Consider the following 19,377-nt stretch of genomic DNA (forward strand, 5'->3'; position numbering starts at 1 on the left):
ATTACATACTAAAGATATTGCACGATTTTACAGTAAATAGGTTTGTGAAATAAACTGTTCACTATTCATATTCTATCGCAAGTATATCACAGCCACCTCCTCAACCCTACAACTAGGCTCATTTATACTTAACCTTTTTTAATAAATATGAAACTACATAGAAATAGAAAAATGGAAGCTCAATGAATAGTTATAAATGACAACTTAAATTTACATAATTTAATGGCATAATCCAGTAATTTTGTAAAGCAGGGAGTCTTGAGGTTTTAAGGATTCGACTTAGGATAGTGATTTTTTTCTGATTCGGTTCACTTGATTTTGAAAAAAATTCCCCAAATTCTCAGTAAACTCAGAACAGGTAACCATGCTTTGTTTAGAGAAAAATGGAGATGGCAAAACATTGGCACAGTGAAAGGAAATGTACTTTATTGTAACTCCGGCAATATACTTGAGGAATTTATAATTCATTGTTTTGCTGTTCTCAGTTGAAATACGAACGTAAAGTATATATTGTAAATATTTACATAGAAGTTCAAGTATCATGTCAATTAAGTCACTCTTTGGTAATGAAAAACAATTAGTTTTAAAAAGCGTGTTTATTTATTTACTGTATCAATAAAAAGGTGAGTCCCTCCTTGTACATGTATTTTGTCATCCTTAATTTCTTAATATTTCGTTGATCAGTTTATTATACATGTATGATTTTGTACTTCATTTTAAATAAGCATTGGTGGATAGTTGTCTCATTGTCAATCATACCACATCTCCTTATTTTTATATTTACTGCATTTGTTTACCTTCAATTTTATTGTATTTTTATTAATATTGTATGTTTCTCGGTAAACTTATACTTAGTTTTTGGTGAAATAAAATATCTTTCTATATGTACTACCAGTATCCTACATCTGAATCCGCGAATGAAATATTTTTGTAAATACTTCGTTAAGATAGCATTGTGACTTGGCATTTTAACCACGCCATATAAAAAAATATTTAACTACGTAAAAAATACTTAGAGACATTAAAACAAAATGTGGACGTTTCTTTCAATAATTCAATTTCAATCATAATCAATTGTGTATGTACAATTATTTTTTTTTGTATTTGCACAAAACAACATGTGCTCAACAATGTTCTGCAAAGTTCTATTCTTCCGGTAGGTTCATCGTAGTATGAATTCAAAAGAGAAATTTGCATCCAATTAAAATCAAAACAGTACATTTATATTGTTCCTTATATAAAGTTATAAACTGCGACATTTCTCACAAGTATTTATTTATTTTTTAGTTTCATGCATGCAAAAGAAAAATCCTCGCCGATGTTACATAATCATTTCAATCCTTTTACACAAACATGCCTTCGATTCATTTTATTTTCGTAGTAACCGCATAGTACGTCAATTGTGTTCATTCACGTGCACAATACGATTATTGTTTTGTTTCTATCTTTCGGGGACAATTTGTTTCGTTTGTGATACGTTATTTCTGCATGACCAAACGCTTAACTACTGTATGTTCGTTTTATAGCACGAAAACAAAACAGAAATGTGCAACCCACCATAAATTATTATTATTGATAATAACTATGAGATCCTTATTACATGTTACTACGACATTGTCAGGACAATAACCTAGGATATGATTTATCCCGTCAGTGTGAAAGAAAATAAAAAGTGGTTCATGTATTGTAAAATTTACGAAAGGATGGTTTTTTCTTCACCACTTTGAACTCTTGGTTTAATAGCTTCCTTGTGAGCAGCAACACTCTATCGAGGTAATGAAGACTTTCTCGGGAATGGAAATATCCTGTTTGTGGATAATATACAGTCGTTACAAATCATTAAATTAACAATTGTATCCCATCAAATGTAGTTGCAGTTAAACTTTGAACTTTACCAGGTTGTCAATGTCACAGACAGAGTATTATCAAGTTTGTTACATTTTCTTGTTAATATTCTAATATGGCACTCTTCTTCTGCTTTGTAAACAATGCCATATTCTGATTCCGGTAAAACATGAGATGCAACGTCACTTGTATTTTGAACGACACTGGTGATCAAAATGGAAATTTTTGTTGGTGTTGCTCGCAAGGAAGTTAAATAAAAGCATTCAAAAAGTAAGTTTCACTTTAACGTTCTCAACTAGTCAAATAGTATTATTAAAGACAGAAAAATCTGTTACAATTTTTACAGCCTCGGGTTGAAAGGGAGAAGTTTCCTATAAGGGGGTGGGTAAGAAATCCTATTATCAGTTGTAAAACAGTTAAGACGACATTATTAACGATTGCATTCATTTCAGGTTTCCGCTCTTAATTTAGGCTGATCAACATGAAGTGACTTACAAGGAATGTGTATTATAACGCTACATTTTGTAGCATGTGCTTATTCTTTAACTTCATGTACACTTGTTTTAAAACACGATGTTTGTAAGAAATGCAAGCCTTTGACGTTGTTTCCCCCCTCTAATCTACAATTCAATTATCACGCTACTTTTGATCAGCTTCGTGTGGTTGTTCAAAATCTTAGATTGTTTAAGAATTTATAATTACATTTATAAATGTAAGTGCGAATGACTTGAATATCATGGATACCAATAGGTCTCAAACTTTAAACACTGCCTTCGAAATAGAAAAGTAAGTACTGATTAACAGCTCACTAATGATACCCCTCTTATAAGTATTTGTTAAACAATAAGATGATGATCGATGGTGTGAAAACGTATCACGTGGTATAGAATATTCACAGGATATAGTAAAATTCAAAAGAAATGACAAACAGGAAGTGACTGCCAAGTAGAATTGGCTTGAAACCAAATATCAACTCTTATATATATAAAAGACATCACAACTTTGACAAAAATTTCATGTTCAGAAAAAAAGCAGAAATATGGGCAAACAGGTTAAAACGACAAATAGAAAATAACTGATTAGGTTCAATCTACCAAGTATGACAAAAAAAATCAAAAGTCAAGAAAATCCCATGTTAGATAGGTATAGTAAAATTTTAAACTATTTCAAGTTATGCTTAAAAATCAAAGATATAAGTAACAAAAGTTTGGTAACTGGAGACAAAGGCAAAAAGAAAAAGGTCAATACAGTATAGCAATCATTCTAAGATCTACTGATATATAAAATCTGTTAATTTGGTTATTAACTATTGCATAATAAGTATTAACCTGTGTAAGGGAGGACAGAAATTAGACTATTTTGGGGATATCCATGATGTAATTATTTATTTCTTTTTCCTAAAAGTTGAAAGAGAATTGTCATGGAAGTTGTTGATCTATGAAAGCAAAAACACATTACACGGTATAAATATATAAATCTGCTAGCATGAACAAAATTGTATGAACAAGAAGTTCTTATTTGTGGTTCCTGAACACACACACGGGTGTCATTCGGTATATCGAGAAAAATGATCGTGAAAGAATACCTAACGGTGATCAAGCATTGCGATTGGATCGTGAAAGATCTGGTATCGGATTGTGAGTTCAATTAAGTGTAATTCTATTTCAAAATCTATGAAAAATCTGCTGTATTTTCAAAAGGTGGAACAGATTAAAAAAAAGAAATATGTCTGTCAAAATGATTCAACTACCTTAATAATACTGTGCAAAACGTTAAAGAAAAATTGCAGTACTTTTTAAGAAAACACTTTTAAAATACGTTTTCAAGTAGAGATAAACGTTTGAAAATGTTTCAACTAAATCTATTTAAGAAGAATAAATTTAAAGGTTACTTTTTTTAAATTTTAGAAAATGTTGATAGCTTTGATCCTGAAGCTTTGACACAAAACTTACTTGACATTAGCAAAATAAATCTTGCTGCTGGATTTCATAATTTTGCTTACACAATTGCCTTTTATGAGATAACGATAAGTATGTAATCCTAGTGCTAGAGGAATTAAGTTTTAATGCTTTTCGCTAAATCTTTAAGATTGTTTTGTAAGCGAAAAAAAATGTCTGATCTAGAAAATAAAACACCATCATTCTTATCACCGCTGATAACCGCAATTTTTTTCTTTACATCTTTAGTAGTTCGGTTTTTTTCTTAATAAAGGAAAACATATTACTTTTTAGACCACTAAATGATTACACTGTAACTCATAAACTTGTTGAAAAGTATACTTTTAATGGCCTACATTGAACATTTATAGCGTATCTTAAAAGGTAAAGTACAAATGTATGATTTGAAGCCCACACGCAAAACATATTCAATAAATCGTTAAAGATCTCGAGGTTACCCTCTCAACTGAAAGAATATTAATGTCTATAGCAACAGACAATCACGAGAAGTGTATACAAAAAGATAACTTCAGAACATCATTCACTATCATCGTCTAAGCTCTTTTTCAATTAATTCTAAGTCAAAGAAAATCAGAAAATACCTTCGCCAAAAGACAAGAGACTCGATGGAGCTTGTATTGGTTACATAGCATTTATACTTAAAACTGCTAAAATGAATAATAAAATTTGTGTAAAAATATTGAACTCCTTTTTGTGATATTTGATATTTTTTAAAATGGGGGAAAAGGCTGACTTGGACTTTTTCCTTATATCTAGCATTGGCTTTATTTGGGTCTCAAATCGTAAGAGAAAAAAATCTAGAATCTGCTTAAAGCTTGGTAATGACCTTTTTATGAGCTATTTATTGCTTCTTATGTAAAGAAAAGTGGGTGATATGGGGCAAAATATGTTACCATATATCGTTGGCATAAACCCAAGGAGTCCGAACATCTGACAAAAATTCATAAACCTGACCTGAGTACATCCTTAAACTTTTCTCTTTATTTTTTAAAAGTTCCTCTCGGCACAAGGGGAGGAGGCCAGCACATCTGATCCTATTATTGTCTTCTATACTGTTGGTCTATTGGCCCGCGATGGTCTTGTTAACGCTTTTTGTTATGGCGTCATTGGTGGAAGAAATCCGTTGAATAGCTTTCTGTCTGAATTAAGTGCAATGTTTATGGATGACAACTCTTGAGAAATATTTATTTTTTTTGTCTTTGAGCTGACAGTGGCGATTCGTTGACATGGTTCCGTCCCTAACTTATGTAATAATGTCAGGAAATGGCAGAGATTAAATGGGCGACCTTGAATGAGGTATGGGCGTCATTGACATGGGGAATGAAAATATGGAGTTTATAAAGCGGACTCTTGTATACTGGTATTAAACGGATATGGTAGAATAGAGTTTGGGAAAAACATTTTTGGAAAAATGAAGGTATAAAAAAAAGACTTACTCATCAAAACGAAAATCTATAAAAAGATGGTTTGGATGACTTATGTCTTCTATAGGAAGAACAGTTCTGTTATCACCATTCATGTATGAGGATTCGATAACCGATCTGCCAGGATCAGCCCAATATAAAGTCCTGAAATTAAAAAATATATATATCATAAAGTTTTAAGTACAAATATAGATTATAGCACACATTTCCTTGTCAACAGATAGGGTATGCTGAGTTTGCATTTAACGATTGGAAGCATTAATCTATGATTTCGGGACTACCAAAACAATTTTATGCATTTGATTTAAGCTTTCAGTTTTTATCTACGAATATGACATTTTTTTCTTTTTTAACCTAAGTTACTTTTATTTTCATGACATGAAAACAAGGTATTTTTTCTTCTGGTGACAAGTTAATGTTATATACCATATGACCAATTCATTTCAAACAAACCAATTTAAAAACGATTCCTATGCATGAGGGTTCAAATAGTTTACACTGTGCAGTTAAAGATTATGTAATTTTACCATTCATAGCAAAGACATCTGGAGATAATAGTCATAAATTCGTCAAGCAGTATATATGAATTAATCGTTATTAGTTTCATGCGATATACACGCCATGTAGTAATTATAACTTTACAGCAGTTCGATTTGTCTCTTAATGAGATGGCTTAAATTCTTTTGGCTTGAATGGATGAGTTATAATTTACCCGATGATTGGCTTTTAACTAACTCTGCTATTTCTGAAATTAATGGGCTTATTCAACACTTGGAATCTTCTGAGGCCACTCAAGACAACATTGACCGTGTGTACGAAGATTTCGTGAGCGTTATAAAAAACGAAATGTCGTCAAAACGATACGAATACATGATGGAGCTAGTAATAAAAAGAGAAAGTGTAGGAAACCATGGTGGAATGATGATTTAACAATTCTCTTGAATGAAGTGTGTGATTCTGAAAAAAAAAATGGATAAAATGTAAAAATCGAAATCAAAAGAAAGAGTTTCGCAATTATTATATAAATAAACGGAAAGTATTTGATAAAGCTGTGCAAAGATCAAAACGTCTGTACTGGTATTTGTTTCAAGAAGATTTGGATATTTCTTGTAAAAATCCAAAGGAATTTTGGAAAAAGATTGGTAGAATTATGACTTAAGTAATCAATCTATACTTGATGATATGTTTGACTGTGAAATTTCAGTTGAAGAAGTTTTGAACGCTCTACTGTCTTCTAAAAGCGGAAAAGCTCCTGGTTATGATGAGATTCCCGTTGAACTTTATAAGAATCAGATAACGTTAATGGCATTAACTAGAATGTTTAATGTTTGTTATAACTCCGGGAAGGTACCTTTTATGTGGTCAAAAGGTGTTATTACTCCAATTCCAAATAGTTCCACGTCAGACCCACGAGACCCTCTGTCGTATCGCGGTTTGACTTTAGCGCCAACTTCTTATAAACTCTATTGTGGTGTTCTAAATGTACGTTTAACACACAAACTTGATGACATCGACTTCCTGCATGATGAGCAAAATGACTTTAGAAAAGGTAGAAAAACATTGGACCATATAAGTACTTTAACAAACATTATTGAAACACGAAAACTTCGAATCTTTCAACTTATGTTGCATTTATTGACTTTAAAAAGGCCTATGATTGGATTAATAGAGATTTATTGTTTTGTAAACTACAGTCATTAGGAATAAGTTCGAAAATGCTGCAGGCAACACATTCATTGTATAGAAATGTTCAGTCTTGTGTTAAGATTAACGGTAATTTTACTGATTCGTTTAACGTAAATTGTGGCTTAAAACAAGGGTGTATATCATAGCCATTATTGTTCAATTTTTTATTAATGATCTAATTGATGATATTAAAAGGTTAAATATTGGTCTCAATATTGATAATGATAAATAGATATAAGAAGATGTGGTATGAGTGCCAATGAGACAACTCTCCATCCAAGTCAAAATGTATCAAAGTAAACCATTATAGGTCAAAGTATGGTCTTCAACACGGAGCCTTGGCTCACACCGAACAGCAAGCAATAAAAGGGCCCCAAAAATTACTAGTGTAAAACCATTCAAACGGGAAAACCAACGGTCTAATGTATATAAAAAACGAGAAACACTTATGAACCAACAAACGACAACTACTGAACACCAGATTCCTGACTTAGGACAGGTGCAAACAATTGCAGCGGGTTTTAACGTTTTAATGGTACCAAACCTTCACCCTTATCTGAAACAATAGTGTAACATCACAACATAGATAGACACACTATAAAATATCAATTGAAATGGCTTAACTCAATCAAAAGACATATTAACACCAGTGAACATACACTGAACAAATAAATTTGATCTATGATACAATGTAAATACAAATAAATAAACTAAGGGAAGAATAATTAAAGTAACATGTTATATCGCTGTGAAATGTTAAACAATTTAAGAAAAACAATATGCTTGAACAAAAATATCAGCCATTTGCAATTACTTTAAACACAGGTAAATTTTAATAATTTTGTTGTTAGGTATACGTGTACAGTTCAAATGGAGAAAGGAAAAATTTTTACAAAATAAATAATTTTGATGTTCATAGTACGAAGAAGTGAAAATTTATAGTAATACCAAACACTTATCAAAGCTGGTATATAGACCAGATATAACCCTGAATAAGTAAACATTAGATATCAAAAAAGCATTACAATTAGTATCAACAGGTCAAATAAACAAGAAAGTACGATTTAGGAGTACTCGCAGATACTGACAGTTGAACGTGGGTATGTCTTTATAAATCCCGTTTGAAAAGAATACAAATTTAGTTATGTTTAAATTTGCTGATGACAAAATCGATATTAGTGCCAATGGTAACTATATTCAAAGATCTAATTACAACATTGGTAAGATAACCTTTACTAATAAGTTTGTTTAAAGGTTCGATGAGTTTACACGGATCACATAGTGATTTCCCCGCTTTAAGTACAATATTACCGCCAAATTTACTAATCAAATCTTTGTATCTATGAAAGAATTTAGTAAAAGTTTTACGTAATTTATTGTAACGAAATCCCTGACTTAATAATTTACCAGTGATGCATTGATTACGTTCATTAAAATCTATGACATCACTAAACACACGGGCATAACGAACGAGTTGGGATATATAAACACCGTATGATGGAGCCAAAGGAACATCGCCGTCTAAAAAAGGAAAATTAACAATAGGGAATGAAAAGTCGTCTCTTTTGTCGTAAATTTTAGTATGGAGTTTTCCTTTAGAGATTGAAATGTCCAAATCTAGAAAAGGACAACTACTGCTGTTTATGTTAGATTTAGTAAAAGTAAGTTCTTTTGGGTTAATTTCGGTAGTATATTTAGCGAACTCTGGATTATTTAACGAAAAAATATCATCCAGATAATGGAAGGTATTGTTGAATGTATCATGTATCAACCAAATGTAACAATGACGTGTCTTTACTGAGTTTGGTCATAAAGTTTGTATATTATAGTATGCAGGTGGTGTTGTATTTTTAACTGAAAATGAAAATGATTTACAAAAACTGTTAGATACACTCAATACATGGTGCAATAAAAATGATATGACGGTTAATTTGGATATGTCAAACATTGTACATTTTAGAACACAGTCAGTGCCTAGAACTACTTTTCCATTTTTATTTAATGGTAACAAAATAGATACTGTATCTCATTATAATTATCTTGGTTTACTTTTTACTGAGTTATGATGATATGGCAAAAGCGGTGGCAAAATCCGCTAGTAGATCATTAGGGTTGTTGATATCCAAGTGTAAAGCAAATGGAGGTTTTCAGTACTCCACATTTACAAAACTTTTTGATTCATTAGTTTGGTCTTTAATTGAATATGGTACTGCCATATGGGGTACAAAGGATTTATCTTGTATTAATAGTGTGAAGAATAGAGCCATGCGCTTTTTTATGTGTGTCGGTAAATACATACTTAATCTGTCATTATATGGGGATATGAGCTGGATGCCTTTTAGTATTAAACAATGGTCTTGGGTATTTAGAAACTGGTCACGATTAACAAAAATGTGTGATGAGAAGCTGAATAAAAAAGTTTTTTATGGAGTAATTCCTATCGAAAGGGTAGAATAAAAAATTGGCAATTTAAAGTAAATGCCAAATTTATAAGTTTTGGTATGAATAATTTATGTAATACTAATTATATTTTAAGTAAGAATGATATAAAAGATATCGAAAATATATTATTAGAAAAGTTTAAGCAGGATTAGTTAAGGAAATTGATGTCTAATGATACAAGTAAATTACGAACTTACAGAGAATTTAAATGTATATATAGTGTTGAGAATTATTTGATTAAAAATATGCCTGGTAAATACAGGAGTGCTATGTCTGAATTTCGGTGTGGCGTCGCACCTATTCAAATAGAAACAGGAAGATACGAGAATATATGTTTAGAAAAAAGGTTGTGTTTAATTGTAAAGATATTGAAAATGAAAAACATGTTTTATTGCAATGTCCAATATATGCAGATTTACGTAATAGCCTTTTTAATCGTGCTAGTCACTTTGACGGTAGTTTTATGAATATGCTTGATGATGAAAAACTTATATTTATTTTTAATAATGGTGATATGCAATTTTACACTGCCAAAATCAAAATGCCACGATATACTATTAAAAAGAAAAAGTGTTTCATAAGTTTAATGATTGTATATACAGTGTATGTAATGTTCGAATCCTGAAATGTCATTTTTACTGTATCCGTGATGAATTTCTGATGTAGAATGATAAATAAACAGACGACAAATTGGTGATTTTTGAAAAAAAAAAGAAATAATATATATTGTGTACTGTTTTTATAAATTCATGATATAGGTATGAGATGCGCACGGGTTTTCATCGCGCCTACTGCCATCCAGGTGCAAATTTGATACACAAATCGATAAATAATAAGAATAGTTCACGAACAGAGCGTGCAAGAGATTTAAAAGTAGAAGTTAAGTTTCATTTGCAGAAAAATGTACCTTTTAAAATAATTATTAATGTTGTTTAACTTAAAACAGGTTTTGTTATTCAGCTTGTTGATATTGAATCAAATTCCACTATGCTGTTTTAATTATGCGATTCATGTTTACTGTCGAATAATGATACTAGACTTTCATTTTCACTGTAGGGCGATTCATTTCTATTGTACATGCGATGCATTTTCACAGAAGGAAATTAATTAATTTTCGTTATATAAAGTCTTGATTCAGCCGACTCTTTAACAAAATTTATGAAGTCAGAAGGATTGCTTATATATGGAAACTTAGTGAGTGAAAGTCTGAGGTAATATATCAATAAATTCCTTAAAAATGGTATTTATTGCTAATATAGTCAATTTCATTTTCTCTAATAATTTGTCCAGATACAGATCTATATGTAGGATTAAATGTATCCTTTCCTATGACACGCCATCATTAAATACATATATCTTGGACAGTTAAGCCAATCCACGTCACCGAAAAAGCAAAGTTTCTGTTTCGGTCTAAATGTACATCGCATACTAATAAATTAAAACGTCATAATAACTATTTTCTTAATGCTTGTAGTTTAAAGGTGTTGTTGGCTTGCTTGCTTTGATTGTGTAAATGGCGGTGTTACAAATAAGCAAATACGCAAAGTAAGAATACAAAGAAATATTGAAAACAGTTTATTGTTACATGTTTATATGGTTTTATACCACGGGGTATAACCGCCGTACAGTTGATTCCGGACGTTAATTGCTACATCGCGAAGCGATATTGGTAGATAGACCGTTCTTATATGTTCACCAAAGACTAATTGATGTACTGTTCAGTTAAGTATTCAATGTTAAGAAAACAGCAGCATTGTATATCATTTATATTATATGAACACCTTGTGACTATTTTAAATAGACAGGTCTGTGAATTACTTGTAAACATAGCGAAACAAACAATATGTGTAACTCAAACTTGATTAAACTACAAATAGAGCATAGTTGGTTGGCTCTTACACTGAATGCGGGGCCGTGTACCTTGTGCTTTGTTGTTGTGAAAAATACATAATACGAATGAAAAATCCATTGTTTTTAATTTTATTTGAAGACATTTACTTTGACCTCAGAATTTTGGCACTGTACGATTCATTCTTTTTGTATTTTGTTTACTTTCTTTAGTACCGTTTGTTGTAGATATCAATATGGTAGAAATATGTATGACACGGCGTGACAAATTTTCAAAGCTTTTTTTAAGCGAGTTCTTAAACTTTTCATCGCAGAAATACGTTATATTCATGAATGTTCTGCTCCAGTAAATTTTCGGATCCATGACAAGCTAATAACAAACACACAAACACTTTTTGAATATGCAAGATTCTTTATTTCTCGAACACCATATAGTTACAATGGTACAAAGAAGTTCATCAAAAAGTTATAACATAACATAAACACACATGACAAGATGAGAAGAAAAAATAAAATAAAACAAAATAACACAGTAGTGGCGAAGAGTGGTGATTAACCAGGAATACTTGCTTGAAAAGTTATAACCCTGATAAATTTGCACAGCTTTTTTAACTTATTTTTTAATTTTAACTGAAATAGTTTTCCAAACTTTAGTATATTACTTCTGTGCAAGAAAAAAGTATCCAAATATTGTGCTCGAAATTTTGTCAAAGAACTACACTGCAAAATGTAATGAAATTCATCCCCAATCTCGTTACAATGACATAAATTACAATATCTATAGTTACGTTCAATTTTATTCCATCTACCAGTTTCGATGGGTAACTTGTGGTTTCCCGTTCTAAATCTACAATATGTTATTCTATCTTTATCACTTGAAATATTCAGATATTCTTCATATTCAAATTTTTGTTTAAACAATTTGTAGGCCAAACCTTTAGATGAACAGTCAATATCTGCTCTCCATTTCTGTTTAAACTGATCAAATAACCTTTGTTTTAAACTAATACCCAACCATTTAGGATTAAAATTTCCTTGTGACAACCATATATTGCTGTATCCACATCTATCTAATGTATCTTTAACGTATTTCAACCAATATGAGCTAAATTGGTTGTCAGAATTCTTCAAGAACATGTATCTGTATAATATTTTAGCAATCCTGTTATCATTCCCATTTACCATTTTTGACCAAAAATTAACCATACGCAGCTGTATATATAAAGACATGGGATAAATACCAAGTTCACCATAAATCATAAAATTAGGTGTGGACTTCTTAAGGTTTAGTAATAGTTCTCCAATGCATTTCCATCATATATAAAATTAATATTTTTGGGTAATCTACCACTAGAAAAAATTATAATCTTAGTTTTAATAGTGTTTACTCTCAATTTCCAGGTTCTGCAATAATCATGGAATATATCTAATTGCAACTGTAGATCAGATGCATTATCAGAAAATAACACTGTATCATCTGCGTACAATAACACAAAAAGTTTTAGGTAGATATCAAACTCATCCTCTATTTCATCAGTAATACAATTTAAACCACATACATTTTTTCTTCAATAAACTGCTAAAGATCGTTCAAATATAAAGAAAATAAAAAAGGAGACATATTTTCACCCTGTCTTACACCAATATTGCATGAAAAGTATTCTGACATTTCACCATTATATACAATGCGAGATTTAATACCAGCGTACATATTAAAAATTACGTTATACATTTTACCGTTGATATCATTTATAAGTAATTTATGCCAGAGACCATCTCTCCAAACAGTATCAAAGGCTTTAGCAAAATCAACGAATGCACAGAATAGTTTCTTTTTCTTATTTTTCATGATACTAATAAGCATGTAAATAACAAATAAGTTGTCTGTAGTTGAATAACCTTCTCTGAAACCAGCTTGATTTTGACATAATAAACAAAAATCATCAAAAAATTTATTCAATCGTGAATTCAAAATAGAAGTGAAAAATTTTCCAAAGCAGCTTATAACTGTTATAGGTCTAAAATTGCTAGGATCATGTTTGTCTCCCTTATTCTTAAATAAAGGTATTATATTTCCAGAAAGCCAAATATCAGGAATAATAACCACTGTCAAATATAACATTAAAAAGTTTCACAAACACCTGTGACATAACACTAAATGAGTGTTTCAAATATTCATTTACAATCATATCATCACCCGAGGATTTATTATTTTTCAATTTTCTCAAAGATTTTTCAATTTCCTCTTCTGTAATATGCGAGTTTAAAATAACATTTAAATTTTCTACATTGTTCTGATTTTCTAAAACAATCTCATCATCTTCAGAATTTCCTAAATCTAAATTCTTAAAATAATCAAACAAAATATTAATAGGTATACATGGATTGTTTCCCCTTCTACCACCGTTCAATATCTTCCAGTATTCTTTCGGGTTAATCGATCTTAAGTTTTCTATCTTACTTCGAATTTTCTTTCTATGTTTACGAATACTCTTATCCATTATTCGTTTATAACTCTTTTCTAGTTTCTTTGTTTCATTCACTGTGTCGTAAGTATGGTTACGCTTAAGTTTTCGCCTACTAGACCGAAACTTTTTCTAGCTTCCTTACATTCGCTATCAAACCATGGTTTTGATTTTTTCATATTTTGTGTATGCCTACGTTTTTTTGTAAATGTGCCGAATGTAGACTTTGCCGCATTTGTAAGTAAATGACATACATCCTCAACAACAGTATTGATAATTGAGTTTTCACATGTATTTTCAACCATTTCCGTTAATTGAGCTAGTATTTCATTCACTTTAAGTCTATCAATGTTACCAATAAAGGTGTCTAATTGTTCATTTTCCCATCTCTTAATCTTCTCCTCGGGCATGTTATCTTCATGACTGACGTGATTTTGTTTTTCATAACAATTAATCTTTAACGACAGCGGATTATGAATATCCGAAAATAATACACTAGAATTTAATACTGAAAAATTTTGAACTAGTTTAAGTAAACTTGGGGAAGCAATATTGTAATCTACTACACTAGTGTTTTTACATGTAAATCTACCCAGACCTTTGTCTTCACACATTCTTCCATTTAAGATAAGCATAATGTTATTCTTACAAAATTCAAGTAGCAAGTTACCAAGATTATTTTTTTTGTGATCCATACTTTTCCTTAATCGATCAATATTTAACTCATCTAAAATACAAATACCCTCATTTTCAATATCTAACATTCCTGAAAAATTCTTCAAAATTAACAACGTCAAAATCTGACTCATCTGCAGTTCGAGCATTAAAATCCCCAAAAAGACATATATTGTCATGAGTTATACTAAAATTCAAAAATTCGCTTTCAGTTTCACTAAACGGATCACCAACACAGTACACAGAATTTTCAGGCGGAATATACACAATACCACACAAAATATCTTGCTGTAGTTTAACTACATGTTTGTCAATTTTAAACCATAAAATATATTTGCTGTCTGTTTCTACAACAGAAATGTAATCAGATAATGATTCTTTAAAACCAAATACAATCCCACCTGATTTTACTCTGTTAAAATGAGATCTATTTTTCATTACAAACTTATAACCTGGCAAATCAATAACGTCTAAATTGTCAGTTTTTGTTTCTACAAAACACAAAATACTAAATTCATCTATCAATTCTAAAAAATCAGGGTATTGTATGCGCCTCTTTAAACCACAAACATTAAGGGTAATTATATTTATAACTGATTTATCTCCTGCACGTTTATTTACATTACACAAATCATTATCGATTGGTTCATCAATACACTTATGTCTTCCATGGTTATCCTACGTACCTTCTCGTTCAGGAGTAGAGTTCACCCGTGAACGTTTATTCGGTCTGGTGGTTGATCTTTGAGGCTCTTTATGCTCGGTATCGTCTGCGACTTCATCTGGTTTAACAAGTTTGTCGTTAATGTAAAGTTTGTCTCTTTTCATTACCACTTTTAATTTCTGTTTTCTCGCCTCTTTCGCTATCGGGTACAGTTTACGTCTTTGTTCTTCTATTTCTGATGGAAACTGCTCATTAACACCGTAATATGTACCACGTAGATTTCTCCCTGCTTTTTTCACCATATCTAGGTCTGAATAATACAGGAATCTTGCTATAATTGGTCTCGATTTCCCTGGCTCACTTTTACCAAATCTATGAATGTTTCCAAATTCTAACGGTTTTGTGATCTTCATTTCGTTGTGTATGAACTTTCTAAGCTTCTCTTCACAATTTTCATCCCTTTGCTCTAGAAGTCCAGTGAAAATAAGATTGTATTTCATAGACCTACATTGTATGTCCAGTAGTTTTCCTTTTAGCTTCTCGTTATAACTTTCTAGTTTTCTAAGTTCGTCTTTCATACTCTGTTGTTTATCATTATCATCTCCGTTATTTCTCTTAAGTTGTTCAATCTCTTTTTCTAAAGAACAAGTTTTACTCTTGACATCATCAAACAGATTACCGGTTCCTTCTGAACTTGCCTCTAGATCTGAAACTCTACTTTTCACATTTACTATGTCAGTTTCGGCAGTAATAACTCTCGCTGTCAACGAGTTTAGTTTATCGTTCATTTGAGTGAGTGTACTTGTATTTTTACCCGTATTTTTCTCAATGGATAAAGGCTTTGTGTCCATTCTATTTAACAGTGTTAAAACATTTTCGAGGACTGTAGCCACTTCGACTTCATCTCCATATAGTACATGTCTATTCTCTTTCAATATATCTGTTGTAGACTTTTTATTTTTCTTATCAGTTGTCAAAGATAACTACGAGAAACTCACGGGCAGATCGGACTGGGATCACAGGTAAATAGAAAATTAGATGAAAAAGATGAAAAGAGTCTTTTCTGTGGGAACAGGAGGTCTAGGACCCAAAACCAAAACACTGAAAATACTACATACTGTTTGGTGTTCAAAAAAGACGCAACTATCTCCAGTATTGCACATATTTCACATATTCCATAGCGAGCGGGAAAAATTCAAACATCCATCTTGTCATGCGCACTCATCTCATGACATGAACGTGGTTATATCCGTGTATATTCAAGTAAGCATCTACGACTAGCTTGCATTTTAAATTGTAACTATAACCAATATCAAAATCATTTAAAAACTATTTTCAGTTGTTGCATGTCGAATTATCATATAAAACGACAATGAAAATTCATCGCACCTCCAAAAATTCCACATCAGAAATGATTGCACTTACAGTGATAATTCATCGCATCTATAGTTAAAATGAATCGCATTCAGAAATTAATATTATGGATTCTGCTGCTTAATTTACACTTTTTTGGACTTTAATCCTGTTATTATTAATTAAAAAATTTATATTCTATTGAAATTCTGTTAAAACATATATTCAAATCAATTATTTTGTATTTTCAAAAAGTAAACAAACGCAGTTTTTCCCATCATCCTTTATTCTACAATAGACATACTCGCATACAACAGTGAAAATGAACTAACTGGATTCGCACTTTATATACACTGATATACAGTGCTTGTATGTCAAATGTTTTAATCATTTTCTCACGTCCTCTTTTTAGAGTGGCTTATGTATAAGCTGGTGTTTACCTTTTATATATGTCGATGTAACAAATAGGTTTAATGCTTGTATATACAGATGTTACATATTATAATGCCTTAGTTTGTATATAAGTTTGTTCTTTTTCTAAATCACATTATTTGTATTTGTAAATTTTGTGATTCAACGATTATGATGACGTTTTGACTAAATAATTTCATTATTATGTTATGCTGTATAACATCTCATACTAGCCAATATCATTTATTAAAACTGCTCTTGTGCATCTCTCAATCCATACAAGTCTTCAGTTGTTTTATTTTGAAGTAATCAGAAAACTTTTATATTCGGATGAGAAAAGCGAAAGAATAATAGCAATATACAGACTCTACACCACACTTTATGCTGTTACACAAGTTTCCTGAGAAATTCTGAAGGAACTTTCTTTTTGGAATAATTTCCTTTTGCGATTCTTTTCACAAAAAGCATTCTAGTAAAAATGCCACATAACATAAATATTTCAGAATTTCTCATATGGACGATTTAATTTTATCATAAGATTTTTTAGTGTAACGGTCACTGCTTTCATAAACAATTACGGGGATAATATCATAGTACAGATGATTCAAATCAAAACTTATTTCACTGCAGTTATTTCCTTTTTTGGAGCAGATTTTAGTAAAGGTTTCTCTAACCCAATTTAAAAAAAAATAAAAACTTGAATTTGTCAAGTTCTGTAATTAAGAAATCGGGGAAATACAAAACGTAAATTCTTCTTTCGTAGGCTGGAGTATTGAGTAAATCCCAAATGACCCATGTCTTAATCTGGAAAGAAGACACGAGTCTTATATAAATCCGTTCGCATGGATATTTATAGCTAAGCACTTTTTTATGAGTTTGCTAAGATGGTTAATGATGTAGAAAAGAAACACTGATGAAGTCCTTCAGTAATGTTTTCAAAGAATCTTAAGGCAATTTAAAGCAATTAGATTGTCCTTTTATAAAACAACACATTAGTCTAGACATTAAGAACTGATCAATAAAGAAATACAATTTATGTAAACTAATCAAGTTTACTTAAGTCAATTGTTGTGTTTTAAAATGTCAATAATTTTACAAATTTCGTGGGTAAAAAAGAATTTATATTAAAGTGCATTCTATTGTCGTTTTAAAACGAAACATATAATATAGAGGATTATGGGATTAAGATTTTCAGGATAATACGAAGAAAATCCAGTAAGCACGTTGAGACTGTAAATTCAGTAGTAATCATAATACAGTATCACACTATGACTAAAACCCATTATTAAAACAATTTGTAAATGAATCATACAGATACTACAAAATATATGTCATTTTAAAACAAAATCATGCAAGTAAAAAAATATCTAATATATAAAAAACAAGAATGTGTCCATAGTACACGGATGCCCCACTCCCACCATCATTTTCTATGTTCAGTGGACCGTGAAATTGGGGTCAAAACTCTAATTTGTCATTAAAATTAAAACGATCATATCATAGGAAACATGTGTACTAAGTTTCAAGTTGATTGGACTTCAACTTCATCAAAAACTACCTTGACCAAAAACTTTAACCTGAAGCGGGACAGACAGTCGAACGGACGCACAGACCGAAAAACATAATGCCCCTAGGTTGAGCATAAAAATAACCTCTGACGAGGCCTGTAGGATGTACCAGTTAGGTATACACATTTACATTTTTTTCTAATATTTTGAAACCCTTTAGGACCATTAAAAAAATCTAAAAGCGATTTTTCATTTCGATTAATTTTTAAAAACTAACATTTCAAATTTACTTCATACAAAATATAATCAAATTCTTGCTAATTCTACTAACTTATTAAACAGCTTAATATTTACTCCCTCTGTCTATTTCGTAGGACAAACAAAGAAACGTCTTCTCGCTAAAAGTTCAAATCTTTGAGAATCTGGGACCTCAAAATTGAACACGAGGACACAATTATACTTTCCAATAATGACATGGGTAGAGGCTAAACAATGTTATGGGTTAGTACTAACAAGATTAAGTCATTTACGTCGCTTACTGTCCTTTCATTATGAAGAAAGCTTGTGTTATTTTTCAATAGTTATGCATTGAAGATCTTTCACTCACCCTCTATTTGGATGTACTGCAATACCAATTGGGGATATCAATCCATCTACTATGACTTTCTGGTATTTACCGTTTGCCGTAGAAACCATGATCCATTTGTAAGTATTGTCTGTCCAGTACAAGTTTCCCGAGGTCCAGTCATAAGCAAGTCCTAAATAAAAATGCTAGTTAAGCTGAAAACCTAAGATTCAACTCTACAAAAAAATCTATGTAATTATTTTCAGTTGCTTATTACAAAACATTGATGGCATCTAAAGGATAAAATATTTCTATGAGATAAATAAAACAGGTTTTGCCAAGAATGGTAGACAACAATGCAAGAGTCAAAATTTTAACAATAAAGTCTTTAAAACCGCCATGAAGTTAACTGGAACATAAAGTTTCTTTTTGTCATAATGATTTCATTCACATTTGTCACATATTTTTACACAAGTGTTTCATTTTTAGCATTGGTATTTAACCTAAACATTTGAAAGTTCGGTTTGGTAAAT

At 30.9% G+C, this 19,377-nt stretch overlaps 1 protein-coding gene and 1 long non-coding RNA gene across 3 annotated transcripts in view; one reads left to right on the top strand and one right to left on the bottom strand.

Annotated features, from left to right (window-relative positions):
• Positions 1–19,377, bottom strand: part of LOC127737998 (low-density lipoprotein receptor-related protein 4-like) — a 91,793-nt gene that overhangs the window by 49,276 nt on the left and 23,140 nt on the right. For both annotated transcript variants that reach the window (XM_052248984.1, XM_052248983.1), the window contains exons 7-8: positions 18,887–19,037; positions 5,240–5,371 (exon numbers count right to left, since the gene is read on the bottom strand). In XM_052248984.1, the coding sequence (XP_052104944.1) occupies positions 5,240–5,371; positions 18,887–19,037 (283 nt within the window). The remainder of the gene's footprint in view (positions 1–5,239; positions 5,372–18,886; positions 19,038–19,377) is intronic.
• The window catches only part of LOC127738023 (uncharacterized), a 160,279-nt gene that overhangs the window by 36,911 nt on the left and 103,991 nt on the right, over positions 1–19,377 (top strand). The gene's annotated exons all lie outside the window — the stretch shown is intronic.

Source organism: Mytilus californianus, unplaced genomic scaffold, assembly GCF_021869535.1.
Source record: "Mytilus californianus isolate M0D057914Y unplaced genomic scaffold, xbMytCali1.0.p SCAF_4, whole genome shotgun sequence".
NCBI classification, from domain to species: Eukaryota; Metazoa; Mollusca; class Bivalvia; order Mytilida; family Mytilidae; genus Mytilus; species Mytilus californianus.